This window comes from Cheilinus undulatus, linkage group 8 (genome assembly GCF_018320785.1).
Source record: "Cheilinus undulatus linkage group 8, ASM1832078v1, whole genome shotgun sequence".
Classification (NCBI taxonomy): Eukaryota; Metazoa; Chordata; class Actinopteri; order Labriformes; family Labridae; genus Cheilinus; species Cheilinus undulatus.
Window position 1 is genome coordinate 2,578,388 of NC_054872.1, and position 16,618 is coordinate 2,595,005.

At 38.8% G+C, this 16,618-nt stretch overlaps 2 protein-coding genes across 5 annotated transcripts in view; one reads left to right on the plus strand and one right to left on the minus strand.

Annotated features, from left to right (window-relative positions):
- Nucleotides 1-16,618, minus strand: part of LOC121513254 (NLR family CARD domain-containing protein 3-like) — a 945,231-nt gene that overhangs the window by 164,565 nt on the left and 764,048 nt on the right. The gene's annotated exons all lie outside the window — the stretch shown is intronic.
- LOC121513267 (14-3-3 protein zeta-like) overlaps nt 3,015-16,618 on the plus strand; it is a 19,630-nt gene continuing 6,026 nt past the window's right edge. Inside the window, exons 1-5 of the mRNA XM_041792884.1 lie at nt 3,015-3,118; nt 7,646-7,969; nt 14,187-14,310; nt 15,316-15,479; nt 15,621-15,716. Of these exons, the coding sequence (XP_041648818.1) occupies nt 7,655-7,969; nt 14,187-14,310; nt 15,316-15,479; nt 15,621-15,716 (699 nt within the window). The 5' untranslated portion in view covers nt 3,015-3,118; nt 7,646-7,654. The remainder of the gene's footprint in view (nt 3,119-7,645; nt 7,970-14,186; nt 14,311-15,315; nt 15,480-15,620; nt 15,717-16,618) is intronic.

The window sequence follows — 16,618 nt, forward strand, 5'->3', positions numbered from 1 at the left end:
CACCTTTATTTTGGGGGTCGCGGGCTGAAAAGGTTGAGAGCCCCTGGTATAGAGGACATGCACATGGTGTATATAGAAGCTTTTTATGCTAAAAGCATCTGAAATGAAACAAAACATTAACATGAAACCTCTCATCATAGTCATCAATTACACTGTCTTCAACAAATATTGCACAGAAAGCACCAAGTGCTGGGTCGGTCACATAATAATTAAACTGTCTCATGGTTGGCTAGAGTGAATTTTTGTGCCTTTTGGACATCTGCAAACTAGATTTACTGCCTGGCAGTCTCATGCTTCTGTGAGGTTACAGTGCAGCGGTGGGTCAAGAGGAAGGGTGGTGACTGTTGTAAGTTTTATTAGCAAGGGATGAAAATGAGGCTGTCCAGAATCAAATGAGTTCATCATTGATTCAGAGTGGACTTTTCCTCAAAGTTTTAATAAAACTAGTCAGAGAGCTTGTGAATGCAACATCAGCAAGGGGTGAACATTAGGCTTGATGACCTTGACCTTTACTCTGTGACCTCCAAAATATATTCATTTCATTCTTGAGTCAGGGTGGGTAATTCTGCAAAGTTTTCCTTCAAAGCGTTCCTGAAGTTTTCACATAACTGGTGCAAAAGGAAAAAGGGAAAAACTGAAATCATAAGAAATCCCGCCTCAGCTTCTGCCAAGCATAGCAATGAAGCAATACATCTCAAGATTAATTCTGCAATTTAGTATTGCAACTTTTCATAGAGGCATTGAGCTTTTACAACACAGATCAAAAATAGGCATTTAATGACACTTTTATCCCATGTGGATCAGGCTGCCCTTCTAGATCTATCATTTTAAAATATTACATCCAAATTATTTTCAGCAAAGTCTACATGTCCAGTAAACTCCAGTCTTTCAAACTCCACACCTCCAGTTTGTTCTGTCATAAATATTTCATACCTTAGTCCAGGGGTGTCAAACTCAGTCACAGCAGGGGCCGGATTTGGGATGCACCTGAACCTGAGGGCCTAACAGGGTCACCTTTATAACCATATACTGTCAGCCTCATTTCACCTGTAATAAAATATGATTTAAAAAAAAACCTTTGCACCAATGACAAATGATTTTGAGGTTTAAAAAAAAATTTAAAAAAGATAAATTTAAAGGCTCATAATCTGAGAGAAGTAGATTTATTAGTTCAAAAACGTCAACATATGAAATTGAAATTGAAATATTTATGTTTTTTTAAAGGCAAATGTATAAAGAAAGTCAAAATCACATTTTAAAAGTCAAATTATGAAATTAAATTTTTAATTATGGAATTAAAAGTCAAAATATTCCAAAAATTTTAATTGTGAGTCTTAAAGGTCAAACAACTAGATTATGAAGTCAAATTTTGGAGTTGAAAATATCAGATAAAATACAAAATAGTTAAAAAGGTCAAAGCATGACTAAAAATTGTAAATTATATATCTTAACATTTAAAATATTATATAAGAAGACAACATTATGAGTTGAAATGCTCAAAGTATGAAATAAAAAGTCAAAATCCCAATTTTGAGTCCTTATTATGAGATGCAAAATTGAAAGTATGAAATTAAAACAAAATAAACATTTTAAATCATCAAGGATAAGTTGACATTTTTATACCTGAAGAAATCAAGTATACTGCATACTGATGGGCAAGTTATGATCTTACAGGATGGATTTAACTGTTCCACGGGCTGGATTTGGCCCCCGGGCCTTGAGTTTGACACCCGTGCCTTAGTCCATCTTAACAAATTTATAACTCAAAGGCAATTTGAGGATAAGAATAGATGGCAGTTTCACTATGCCCCCCCCACCCCCCCTTTTGTTGTTTTAAGTTTGCTGGCTACTGCCCTCAGAAAATGTGGCTTTCTCTGTGACTTGTAGGAGATACTGATGGTTGAACTCAACATTCAGTCAAAGAAAGGCATTACTGAGACATTTACTCCAGGGATTTGACATGCCCTTTCTAACTTGATAATTACAACTGAATTATTTATTAATTATTGAACTGAGGAGTCTACCAAGCCATCCAGCTTTAATGATAAATTCCAGGGTGTTGCTGAGAAGCTCAAACAATCAACTAGAAAACAGATCGCATGACAGCAAGTGTGTTCAAATTCTACAGAAGTCTTAGATGCCTGACCACTAATGTAACAGCTCAAACATTCTCTAACTTTACCACTTAACCATCACACATAATTCCTCTTATTTGGGGCTGTGGCAAACATCTTGACAGGATGGAGTAGGAATATATTTTTCAATGCATTGAGCCTACAGCCAGCAATATGATGTCTTCTGTCAAATAGGTTACAAGAATGAAATCTCAGCCCTTAAGGGAAAACATGTGACAAGGCAAAAATAGCTTCACTATCTCCCCTTGGAAGCCAACAAGAATGCAGAAATAGTAGTTTCTATTAAGCAAAATGTGCTTTAGCGCTGTGACATGTGATCTTTTTTTTTTATACCACCAGTATTCTGAAGAATACACCAGTAAATGATACTAATCTCTTCCAGTGACTTTGAAAATATTCCGTTTGTTGGAGAAAGTATGGCATTATTATGGAGCAGATCTGTGTCAGGGCCTTTTGATGCTTTTCCTAGTGTGCGTCATTTTTGTGCTGTTTAGATACTTTCAATTAAAAAAGTGTTTATAACAGAATTTAGTGTTTAAACACGTGATGCTAACTGACAGAAAGGTAATTAATTTTATTTGACTGGATTTCAGCAGCAGCTATCTGAAATGTAACGTGTAAAATAGTCTGTGTGCTCTTTGTATCATCAGTTTAAATAAGTTGTACGAGAGATGGCGTTCTTAAATATCGAAGTGTGAAGTAATCTCTCATCAACTGTGTCGGTAATCCTGCATTCTGAGTGTAAAATCGGTCTGAGTGTGCTAAAGGCTGATGGGCGGATAGCGTTACGGAGGAAAACTACAACTCCCAGTGAGTATGATGTTTGGTTACCATGGTAGCGTTTGACGTCAGTCCCTTCTGGCCTGGAACTGCCTTGGACTCCTGTGATTGGAAGGAAACCCCGTGGACGCCATTCAGACAGAGAGGGCTGAGAGAATCAGCTGTAGCTTGGTACTTCTCCACCGCTATCTGCCAGTACTCAGGTATGAAAGGACTTAGAGCTTTAAAACTTCCATTGTAAATTTTCATAATTTATCTTAAATTCTTCTAACCTATTGTATGATACAGTTTTGAATGAAGTAAATCGTCGACGGCTGTCTGTGGGGCTGCAAGTTGCGGCGTCAACCATCGTATCGCAGAACAATGGCTAGCTTAGCTACAGTTTGGGGTATGTCTAATAGCTGGTCTCAAAATGGAACATCACATGGAGAAGGCGTGTCAGGTCGAGGGTTGAGGCTCTTTTAATTCTCTGGTTTCAACAGTTAAAGCTGTTAAATTTAATATTTTGACCAACTGTGGTGATAGTGTTCGCCTATAAACAAATGTCGCCCGTACGTAACGTTTAAAATATTGAGGTATACTCTTTGCGTTCCTATTTTTCGTCCGTATGTTTGATTATTCGCGGGGAGTTCTATCAACCAAACGTTGTGTTAAATACCCCGCAAAGCGATTATTTGTGACATTTAGCTGTCATGTGGTGCATTACAATCCTGTCAAGACAAGGCAAGGTGTGATTCATATCACATCTGCCACCAGATGTACAGCTCAACTAACAAACCCACCTCAAAACTTGGATTCAGCCACCACAGGATTTTAAACAAGTTTGTCGACACCATGACTTTGAATGGATTTCAGTGAAACTTGCTGCTGAACACCTAAACACGTTTATGAAAGGCTGACAGGCTGGGAATGCTTCTGGTGCAGAAAGTATACGGCGCCATACTGGATACTGGTCACGAGGCTCGTATTGTAGTGGCTGGTTTTAAATTCGCCGATGTGTGTTTATTGTTACAAGAATGGATTTAGATTTAGTGGAAGCAGCCTTGAAGCCAGTTTGTTCGAAATACTGAAATTAGCCTGATACAAGTGCCCCACCTTAGAACTAGTTTTGTCAAGCCACAGGTACAGGAATGGGTGTGGTGCGGTGTCTGTTTGCACGAGCGCTGAAGGGGGTGGCATCAGCAGTCCTAAGGCTGACGAACCTTAATGTGCGTCTGTAACTTCGCTGACTATTCTGCGGTATTTCGACGAACAGCCTTTTATATTCAGTTTAATTAAACACTATGAACCCAGTATTTCATAATGTCGTTACTTACAGGAAAACCGCGAACAGCCAGTTCATCTGTGAGTCATGTTGCATCATGTCTAGGTGTAGCTCGACTGTCTTTGCTAAACCGGAACAAGTCTTTGAAATTTCATTTTTTGGAGTGCTTCAAACCAGGGCCGGACAGTATATCACGTTTAAGTCATATCAGTGTATTTTCAAACAACATAAAGGTTAAGACAATATTGTTTCTATTGATATGGTTGAAAAAAGCTGATGCCAGGCCAAATGTACAGTAAGTGATTATCTGTAGTAAGAACCACTAACATAGGTAATATGCTTAAATAATGTAATATGTCTTTTCAAAATGGACACTTAAATTTATTTAGGTTGCATTTTTTTTACTAAATGTAAGGGCTGAACGATTTGGGAAAATAATCTAATTGCAATTTTTTTACTCAATATTGCAATTGCGATTTAAAATGTGATTATTTCGTAAGTTCCTCATCACAAAAACAAGTATTAATTCATTCTAAACTATAACCAACACGATATCATAGAGCTGTGAAAAAATATAGATGCGGCAATATATCGCGATACTTTGACAGCCGATACAATATCGATACTTCAACTCTTAAAATCAATTTTTTTTTTTTGTAAAATAATAAAAATTCTTATTTTAGCCAAGTTGTTAGTAAAATACGACTTGCTCACACAAATAGCGAGTTAAAGAAAGGAAATGCCGTTTGCAAGCTCTGTCTTGCTGCCGTGAAATATAGCAGGAACACCACCAACGTATTGTGTGATTTACATATACATCATCTCTATATTTTTCTTAGTTAACTGTGTAGAATATTGCAATATATCACAATATCATGATATCCTAATATATCATGATACTATCGTATCGTGACCCAGGTATCGTGATCCGTATCGTATCGTGAGGTTCTTGCCAATACTCACCCCTACGATATTAGATTAAACTAGGGCTGAACAATTTTGAAAAAATATCTAAATGTGATGCTTTTGATTCATTTTGCAAATTGGATATGAATTGTTGTATTAAAGGGAATGATAATTTTATGTAATTATATTAAATTTTGATATTTTGATATGTAATGCATAATATCTCTGCTTGCTGCAAACTGCAAGACTCCATATTTAATCTAATTTTCGATTATTTTTCCGGCCCTCGTTATAGAAATGTATTGCTTGCATTTATTGAAGAATATATAAGATGAGGAAACTAAAATTAATTGCGTGTGTGAGATGCGGCACTCAGGAAGCATGAAAGCTCTGATTAGTTCACATGCAAACTAAATGAAAATCCAGCCACAGCTAAGACTGAAAGGGACTTAAGGCCAATGTGATCATAAATGTGTTAATGCAGCCTCAAAATGCAGAAACTTGGGTTTTGGCAAGAAACCTGTATAAATTCAGCTGCTTGGAAGCGAGACTTGTTTCCTCAGGAATATAAAATAATTGAATCAGTTGCATAATGTTAATATTTTAAGCAGAAACTCAAGTATCTGAAAAGTCCTCATCGCTATTCCTAGCAATATTTTCACCTTAGGAGCTCTCTTAGGGGCTACGATGCTTCATGTTTAGCTCTGGTATTAGGCCAGGTAACTAACTGAATGTCACCCACTTTTGCCATTATAACGAAGCACGGTTAAACGGGCAAAACGTGTTCTTTCCTCTCAAAGTTTGATGTTGTGACAAAGTCAGTGTGCCGTCTCTGTCAGCCTGCCTGGGGCTTTAAACACTAGCTAAGTGCTGCTTTGGCTGGTCTCCGTTTGTGTGGACCACAGCGCTGCAGCTATTCATCTTACAACAGCTTAAACAACAGTATAGAGGTGTGTTTTTAACCTAGAACTTTCTTTTCTAAGTCCACGGTGAGTCAAAGATTCAGGCTGCAATGTAAAGGGAGGTCAGAAAAAATGCTGTACACTAGCTACAAAAACTTGCCGGTACAGCAGCCAAAGCTAAGCTAACTCAATGCTAAACACACTGCTTCCATCAAGTTCTTCACAATAAAAGTCTGTGCCTGTTATCTTTCTGGAACGCTTTAATTGTGAAAGCCTACATCAGGAAAGGTGCTCAAGTCATTAGCAGCTTAACACACATCATGAGGATAGAGATGAAATGTGAAACGACCGCAGAAGTAAACCTAGAGAGACTTGCTTCTATGCTTAGATACAAATTGAGTTTACCATCAAAGTCTTCTTTTAAGAGGAGAAGGTGGTTTATAACACTTAAATTTGGGTTGAAAAGCATGATCTCTTTTTGATTTTGAAGATTATTGCTCCTGACTGGGGCATCCCTAAAACGTTCTTGCTTCCTAGACTGATCTACAATAAAGTCCATCTGGTATTACCATCAGGTCTTTGACAACTGATGGTCTGGACATGCAGACTAAATGGAACTTTAAACATTGTTGGAGATGGTGGAGGACATTTTTGTAACAGTAATACACACGTAGTTTATGGGTAGAGTTTAAGAAGAAAAGTCTTGCTCCATGGGGAGAGAAAAAGGACTTTTTTCCTCCTCCATGTGTGCCAAAGTCACTGTCAGGATGCAGGATGGGATAAAAGTAGAGAGACTGGCTTGAAGAACTAAACAAGAAGAAAAATAATCAATCAATAATCAATGTAATTTATGCGCATAATACTGCGTGCTGCATTTATCTGGTACACTTTACTTTTTTAAATAAAAATTGCAATATAAATCACAAAAGGTATATGTTGTGTATCATAATTCAGTTGAACAATATGAAGTTGGGATTTTTTTCCCCATATTACCCAGCACTAATCTTGTCACAGCTTGCACACCTCTCTCTGCTGAAACTGGATCTGTTTTTGAAAATTGAAGATGCACAAAGGCAAACAGATGGATGTTATGGACGCATGCTAAAACAAAGTTGAACATATTTTTGTGTTTGTAAATGTTACACTTTTTATTGGGTTATGTATGTTTGTATGATTGAAATATTTTAAATACAGTACTGTACATGCACCCTGGAATGGAAAAAGCCCATTGATCTTATAATAGCCTGCTGGCTGTTTGGATTGGGTCACAGAGATGCAGCAGGAAGGTAATTGATATAGTGAGAAGAGTTTGTATGTGAGGGTGTTTTTGTGTCATGCTCACACAAACGTCATTAAGTTTTGTCTGCTGGCAGTAATGGCTGTCTGAGTAACTCGCTAATATTTGTAAAACCACTTTTTCAGACCAGTGTGCTTATGGACCATGTGTTTATTTATTTTCATTAAAGTGTGACTTAATCTTTAATTGTGACACATTTTTATCATCTTGAAATTTTAGTTAAAATAGGAATAGTTTGCAAATCAAACTATTTCTGCCTCTGGTGCTGTATGTAGTTCATGGCTATGCTTCCTTTCCTATTCTCTGCGTTCACTCCCATCTGACTTGTCCTCTTGTTCCTCCTGTGCTTTACCCTGTCCAGTGAGCAGTCATGAGTGAAGCGCCCCATGAGGAGTGTGCGCAGGAGGGTCTTGTGCAGAAGGCCAAACTGGCCGAGCAGGCTGAGCGCTATGATGATATGGCAGCTGCGATGAAGGAGGTGACGCAGGAGTGTGACGAGCTGACAAACGAGGAACGTAACCTGCTGTCAGTGGCCTACAAGAATGTGGTGGGTGCCCGTCGCTCCTCATGGCGTGTGGTGTCCAGCATTGAGCAAAAGACGGACTGCGGTAAGAAGCAGCGCATGGCTAAAGAGTACCGAGAACAGATCGAGAAGGAGCTGAAAGAAATCTGTGAAGAAGTGCTGGTAAGACTGATTGTAATTAAATGACAAATGTCCTCTGATAACATGGATAAACTTATTTTTGTGTCAATGTTTGACCATTTTATAAGAAAATATGTCCATAAAATGGTGTAATTGCAGCCTTGTACAGACATAACTGATCTAGATGTAATTAAAACAAAAAAATCAGGATTTAAAGGTTTTTTTTTCAGTGCTGCTGAAATAGAAACAAGACACACCTGAGGTATTTACCTGTGTTGGACCATTTGGCACTAGTTTTTAAATCACTAACTACAGACTGGCAGCCTGACTTTAGAGAATAATCAACGTAGACGCGTGCCAAATAATGATTTTGAGCTCATTCATTTTAAGCCAGGCATACACTGCGATTTCAAGGCGACTCCATCACAGCCGTCGCAGAATATCAGCTAACACTGTGTCACTGAATCACTTGCGAAGCACGACCATGAGCACGTTTCTGTCCTCACACCATACAGTCTGTGTGCACGACCTGAGTGCTCACACTGTATGAGTGAAGTCAAGACAGACTGTGACAAAAATCTATAAAGTTTACATAGAAAAAGTCTCACATACTGAGGTTGAAGTGGTATCCAGTCATAGCCTCTCACTCTCTCTCACACAGCAACAGCATAGCTATCATAGCAGGAGGAATAGTTCCTGCTTGTTTATTTCCTCTATTGTGTGTGTGGGTGTGGGTGTGGGTGTGTGGGCAGGATCATTCCTGCTGTTGCCATGATGATTTAGGGCGTTGTCTGACGGTTTTCAAATGGAAAAATACCTGAAAGTTGAGGAATCTACCCAGGGTGCTGTTCTCTCTGTGGGAGTGTCTGGAGTCCTACGACCAAAATGTCAAACATGTCAGAAATTCATCCAGTCAGTCCGGGAGCTGTCGTTTTCCTCTGTACACAGCTTGACAAATAAGGCGCAATCTGACTGAAAGTCTGTAAAACCTCTCTGCCAAGTGGGTCATGCGCCTCAAAATTCATGTCTGAATTGAAGGAAATTTGCCAAATGTACGCCTGGCTTAAGTGTTGTGAATGGAATGCTTGAGAATTAGTTCTTGAAAATTCAGGAAAAAATTCAAGTACAGTATTTCACATGTTCTTTGTTTAATGGGCTTATTGTTAATGACAGTGTTGGTGAAAAAAAATTGACACCATAAATCTGAAACTACTCTGTTCATTATGCCCAATGAGTAAGGAGTAGACAGAAAAAGTTATCTCTTAGGACAGATGTCCATTATTTCTTCTGCCTGGGCTTGTGCCTTATCTACCTGGTGACTCACCAAGTCCTAATCCTATAATGACAGGAGCTGAGCCACCAGCGATCTGGTTTGCTGACCTTCCCTTCAGCCAAACAGCTGTATGAAGACAGAAATAGAGAGGGATGAAAGTTAAGAGGGAAGAGAAAGAGATCGCAGGGAAATTGATGGAGTCTATATCTTTCTTTTTAAAGTTTTAACATGGCAACTTCAGCCCGTAGACTCTCCTGTCTCCTCCTTTGTGCAGCTGATGGATGAGACAGTGGAGTTAACAGACTGAAGTTTCCGTGTTAAGGTTATAAAACATAGTTGAAATTATTTCCAAGAAGCAGATAAGCTAGAAAAGAGACAATAGAAATGTCGTTTGAAAAGACTTTCCTCTTTCAGCTGCGCTCATGTGCAGGATGCACTGAGCTTTATGAAAAAATCCCTGAGAAATTAAAGGCTGTAGGAGATACATTTGTCCTTGGAAAAATATTTTTTCTCAGTGGGTAATCTTCGTTATAACAAGACTGATCTAGCAAAGCACTTTTGTGTTTAAACATGCTGTAAGGTTTCACTGCCGTGTTAGGATCTTGATGACTAGGAGGATCAGTGATGAATCACTCTCATGCACCAGTGTATGCAAAAAAATGTTACACATTATCATGACGATGAATGTGCAGTTCTATCCCTGTTGTAGAGACAGATTTGTGCAGTAACTTCAGAAATAAATCACTTTAAAGTAAGTAACTGTCAAAAAGTGATAAATCATCTCCTTCAGTCACAGCAGTGTGAACTGGCCGGAGTTTAGGAAGACTCAAAGTAGAACACTGTAAGCAGTTAAGAGTTTCAACTTGTTGCCTCTTGAATCTTTGGTGTGAATGGGGCTTTACAGGTTTGAGACAGGATCACTGTTTGACAGTCCTGCCAGTAGGGGAGAACAGGCCTTCTTTGCACATTGTTCTTACGGAACCCTGCAATGCAAAGGAAACCACAAACTTTGACACTGATATTACACAGTTGAATCAATATGAAAGTGCAACAACATGAAGGCCGTGGTGCTTCATTACCACTCTGTTGCAGATTTGCAGTCTTGGGTAGAAAGGAGCAAACATTGATGAAATTGCACGTACCTGTGTGTAGTCCTTCTTCTCTAGTATTCTTTTAATTTTACAGGGTTCTACAAACAAAGTGAAAAAGTGGCCTTAAGTAATTTCCAATGTATTCCTCCTAAGAAATATAATCTATATCAATGATTTTCAAATATTTTTTGCCCAAGGCACACCTGAGATAAAGCCAAAATCTCAAGGCACACTGCCTAAATAACCATGCCTCTGAAAATGTTCTTATAGTATCTTCATTTGATGTATAGCTGTATTAAGAACGTATCTTTGTCCCAATTCACAATGTTACCCCATTAGGGAACAACTGAATCACACAAATGCATGCTAAAATGTACATCTTTACAGTTGTTGATGGAAGCAATCTACCGTAGCAAATCCAAAACCTTTTACTTGTTAATAGGGATGCACAATATTGGATTTTTGCTGATATGCCAATATTTTAACTCATTTTACTCATTTCACAGCAATATTTAATTACATTTTTCCACTGTAAAAAAATTGTTTTTTTAATATTTGTAGTCTGTTTTTTTTAGAAACAGACAAAACATTAGATTTTTATCAGAAATGAAGGATGTATTGTTTGTTTCAAATACAATTACATTTTTTCTATGATGGTTTTAAAAGCCCATGGTGTTTTAAAGAAAGAGAAGTTAAAATATCTATATCAACACAGAAATAATTTACATCTGCAGGAAAAATATAAACTTGATAAATGTAACGTATACAAGATAAAATAAAATATGTACCTGAGACCGGGGACCCCCACTGTACCTGAAGATGGTTGAACACAGCCATGCACATTCAAGAATAGTCATGTGCAGACAAGGCCGTCCATAAGGGGTACGACGGCAAGAAATGGTGGGGAAGGTGGTGAAATTAGATTTTAAAGTAGCAGAAATGAGTTAGAAATGCCAAAAATTAATCTAAAAAAGGGGGAAAAATGGGTTAAAGTAACAGAAATGGGCATATGAATTGGTAAAAGGGGATTCAAAAGTGGCTGACATGGCGTTAAAGTGGAAAAATTGGTGAAAATGTGGTGTTTCTTATGGACAGTTTGGATTTACACCTGGTTTTATCCATGTGTTTTTCAATAGTTGCAGTAATGCAAGCTCTTATTGGAATAACATTCTTATACACAGGACTTAATGAACCAAAATCCTTACCTTCCGAAATGAAAAGCAGGCTTTATAGTACACTGTAATTACATTTTCTTAGCCAGTTGAGCTAGTAAAGCATGCTTATGTTGCAGAGGGCCTAGCCAGGCAGTATGAGTGACCTACTTACTCAGCAAAAGCTCATCAGGAGTTCAGCAGCCTGGCTCGCTCTTCTCCACCCCCACTATCTTTCATCTGTACATACTACCATCCTCCCTCTCCTGCTCTCTCTCTCCTCCTCTACCCATTTGCAGTCTCCTCCCTTTTCCAGTCTCCTTTCCAGCTGGTCCCTTCCTCTTTCCCCCATGCTTTCCTGTTATCTACCATTCAAACAAATCCAACCTCCTTCAGTGGTCTCTGAAGCATCTGTGATGCAGCCCCTGAAAGCTCCAAGGCTGAGGCACTGGGGCTATTTGAGGTAGCCAGCTTGTCTTCCCTCATTTCGGCTGCTTGAGAAGCGTTGCTTTAATGTGATGGCTATGTAGTTCATTTGAATTGGTTGAAAAAGTAGGGTCAGTAATAAGTGATGACTGTAAGAGGTGTTTTACTTCCTTCATCAGTGACATATTTTCATCAATTCTGTTCTTGTCCTGAGTAAAACAGCACATTTTGGTTCAGTAATTCTCACTGGGTATCAATAACTTACTCTATCATACCTAAAATACCGCAGTGAGGCTGAATGAATAAAGACTGACATGTTGAGGTACCACCAACATGGTTTTTAAAACCATTGCCATGACGTTCTCAGATCTTCTACAGGGGTCACTAACTAGTGGACCTCGGTCCAGTTCCAGACCCAGGCACCATCAGATACAGACCTGGACCTGGACTTACAATTAGGGGTGCACAATAACTATCGGGCCACCAATTATCGACCGATAACAGGAAATTATTAAGTCATTCCGATAAGTCCGATATCAAGACAATTAGCCCCGACAACATATTTATTTTTGTCAGCACGGCTCACAAGACTACACATTCCGAAACAGCAGGTGGCACCGCAGTACACAACCTGCTGTTAAGCATCAGAGAAGAAGAGGAAGCAGCCCCTGTGCTAAAATGCTAACAACACGGTGGCATTATTCAGTATTTACAGGAGGATAACACGACCGTGTGTGTAGAATTTGCAAAGGACTTTGCAAAGGCTGCAAAGAGTACAAAGAAGTCCTTGATGGATCTTATAAGTCACTTAAGAGTCATCATCCTAACGACGTTAAAACAAAGTGACAGCAGCCACTAGCCTCAGCCGCGGGCATTAGGACCAAGCCAATAGCTAATACCAGGCAGAGCGCTGATCATAAGCAGACACTGAAAACTGCAGAAAGTTTGCCAGAGCCAAAAGGCGCAATGTTATAATAACAAAATCAGTCTGACAGTCTCCTGATCCATCGCTACTTTCATAGACGTGTACCTGCCTGCTCTATTTGACATGGTTTCATTCAGTCCGATCGACGTTAGGAACAGAAGTTTAGCCGCAGACCACGGTGGACTTCACATTCTTAACCTATCTCTGATATGACTTATGTCAGTGCATATTTTTAATTTTTATATAAAACATCAGCTCGCTTTAATTCTGGCTTAAGCAGCAAAAAAAAAAAAAAAAAAAACAGACCCCCAAATATCTCCATTTGTTAAGCATAACAGCCTGTTATCATCTGGTTTTATGGGGAAAACCTATGTCAGTTGTTTGTGTATGTTGTACTTGGTACACAAATGTTTAACTAAAAAAAGTTAACTATAATAACAGTTATAAAGTCGGAATAGTTCTTTGTTGTTTGAGAAACACGAGTGATATTAGTTAAAAGTTAAAATTAGTTGTAAATATCTTTGCTCACTACATATTAACCCCTTCTTACCCCCAGATGTGCATAAACACATCAAATAAACTTCTTTTGTTAAATTCAATTCAATTGAAGTTTATTTATATAGCACATTTAAAACAACTTCAGTTGACCAAAGTGCTTCACATGAAGGAAAATCAACAATTGAAAAAAACATATTGGTTATCATCGGTTATTGCCCATCAGGAGTAGGAAATTAATGGCTATCGGTATTGGTTCAAAAAAATACTTATCATGCATCACTACTTACAATCATTAGACTAAAGGGGACCTTTAAATTTGATGGGGCGCCTCTATTTTAACTGGCGCCGCTACTCTAGGATTTACGGTACTGGTTTTGCAGATCAGGAAATGCACAGACCAATTGCATGCGAGTTAAGACATCTCATGTGACGCTACTCGGCCAATGAACGGAGTGCATTCCAGGCGGTAAACATTGAACCGCTGCTTTCATACGACTGACAGTGTGAGCAGTGTGATTTATAAAGTGGACCTTGAGATGCAGATAAGCACCATTCATGCTGCTATTTAGTGCCGTAATGCTTCTGAAGTTTTAGGTCTGAACCAAATTCTTTCTGTATTGATATCATTATCAGCTGAAATAAATTCATAAATATCAGCATATCGTCTATCCATGCAGCCAAAACTAAGAACAATATGGCACAAGACTCATGTTCTAATGTCGGCCTTATTTTATTTTATTTCATAAAATTATTGCAAGCCAATTAAAAATATAAATGCTTAGAAGTGTTTGTTTGAGGTGGAACTTTTCTTTACACTGGATGCATTGTATTAAATTCATCTCAAAATGACTTCATGCTCTAATAGAATGCTCTGTCATTGGTTTTCTTCCCATAGAAAATCTTGGATGATCATCTCATTCCGAAGGCCTCTACACCTGAAAGTAAAGTATTTTACTTGAAAATGAAAGGAGATTACTACCGCTATCTGGCTGAAGTGGCTGGAGAAGGTTGCAAGGAAGGTAATGTTATGTCTAATTGTCTGCTAGGTTTGTGGGGCAGTTAAGTTCATATGTTTAGATCAGTGTTACTCAACCCTGCTCAACCAAAGAGCCAAATGGTTGAAAAACACCTTTGCGAGAGCCACAGTCTAAGTGGTGAAAAGTGGCAAAAATGGGTGGCAAGTGGCAATAAAATAAGTTAGGGTGGCAAAAATGGTTCAAAAGTGTCAAAAATGGGCAAAAGGGGAAAAATTAGGCATAAAATGGCAAAATAAAAGTTTGAAAATTGCAAAAACTGAGTGGAAAGTGGGAAAAATTGTTGAGAAGTGACAAAAATGTGTACTTTTGGGCGCGGCAGAGTCGTGATGTGAGCAAGCAGCAAAACAAGGTCGGTGCAATTATGGCGGAAGAACTTAATGTGGATGCTGCTAAAGCGCCAGTTTATCAGAACTTGACGACCTCTGTCGCAGCTACGTCGCGTGTTCTGATTGGGCTGTAAATATGACAGACAGAATGTTCATCCAATCACACTGAGTTTTTTTTTCAAAGCCTCTGCCATTTCCCAAACGCTCAGTACTGAAGCTTCCCCAGATGGGGATCTGGTGTGTCAGGTTAAGAAAAGTGGCATAAAGTAGCAAAAAAGGATGTGAATTTGCATATAGCAAAAAGTAGAAAAAAAGTGACCTTTGCTCAGTACTGAGTAGAAGCACCATTTTAAGTCTTCTTGGAAATGATGCAACAAGTTTTTTACACCTGGATTTGAGGATCCTCTGCCATTCCTCCTTGCAGATCCTCTCCAGTTCTGTCAGGTTGGTCATTGAAAAGGAAAAAATCAACTTAAATGATTTCAGCAAATGGCTGCAAATTAACCAAGAGTGAAAAATTTAAGGGGGTCTGAATACTTCCCATACCCACTGTAGTGGAGTATACTTGAGCTTTACTGTGAGCAACCTCCTTCAAAAGTTTTAACTGGTAACTTGTTGATTGAAATTGCACCATTCTAATGCCCTTCTTTCCCTCTCTCAGATATCACTTGCTGCTCAAAGAAAGCTTATACAGATGCCTGTGAAATCAGCAAAAAAGAAATGGCGCCCACACACCCAATCCGTCTTGGTCTTGCTCTGAATTTCTCTGTTTTCTTCTACGAGATCCTCAACACTCCAGAAGAGGCCTGCAATCTTGCTAAATGCGTAAGCCCATACCTCCTGGTTACAAACCTTTTCATACTGATGTGGGAACTGCTCTGTTTAGTTAAGGTTGTCATGTGAAGACCAATCAGACTGAATGCACAGTGGCTGTTATGTTGAAACGATGTGTTTGGAATCCTACAGGCTTTTGATGACGCCATCGCAGAGCTCGACACACTGAGTGAAGATTCGTACAAAGACAGCACACTAATCATGCAGCTGCTGAGAGACAACTTGACAGTAAGTTTGTCTTTATGTTTTAATCATGTCTGATCCAATTACCCTACATATAATGCAAAAATACTAGCATTTGGTTATCAAAGCTGTTCCAATTAGTTTTGTTCAACATCAGCACTCCCTGTGACCACAAAAAACTGGTCCTAGAGTCAAAGACTACTTTCTGAGATGGATTTTAGTTAGTTGTAGAACCTGATTTTTCATTATTCCAACTTGGATCAGGTTTGTTTTTGCAATTCCTCTTCACTGAAATGCCTATCCTTGTGTACATTTAGAGCTTAAACGTCTCACACAGTATGCAAAATACATTTTTTTCAGGCTTTTTCAACAAAAATATGTGCCACCGTCCTCCCCAAGAATCAGAAAAATCCATTCCCTCCCCTCTCTTTCTCCACCTTTCAGAAAATGTGCTGAAACAAACCACTCTCAGGTTTTTTTCCCTCATGATGTAATGGGGGGAGTTAGCCCCGCCCCTAAGTTCTGTCATCCCCGCTTGGAAGAAAGTTGAGAGGAGGATCAGGGGTCTGTTCGAAAAGTCCAAAAAATGACCTAAGTCCTTTCCAACTCACTTTCCCTCAACCCCAGTGAAAAACGTCACAGGGTCAAGGAAAGGTGGGAGTAAGAGGATGGGAAAGGAGAACAGTGGTGATTAGGGAATCCGACCGCACTGTCCCTAGGCAGATGTTACGGACGTGATGTGTGTTATTAGTGAAAAAACTACAATTTAATGTTGATGGAGAACACAGTTCACATCCACCACTTGGTGCATTCTCTTCGTTTTTATTAGCAGTGAATGAAACGTGAAAACCTCAGTGATAAATCTGAGCTTATTAAGATTTTTATATCCTAAAGTCTCTTCAGGATGAGGATCTCTGACTGTGAACATCTAGAACAGCAGAAGCTTT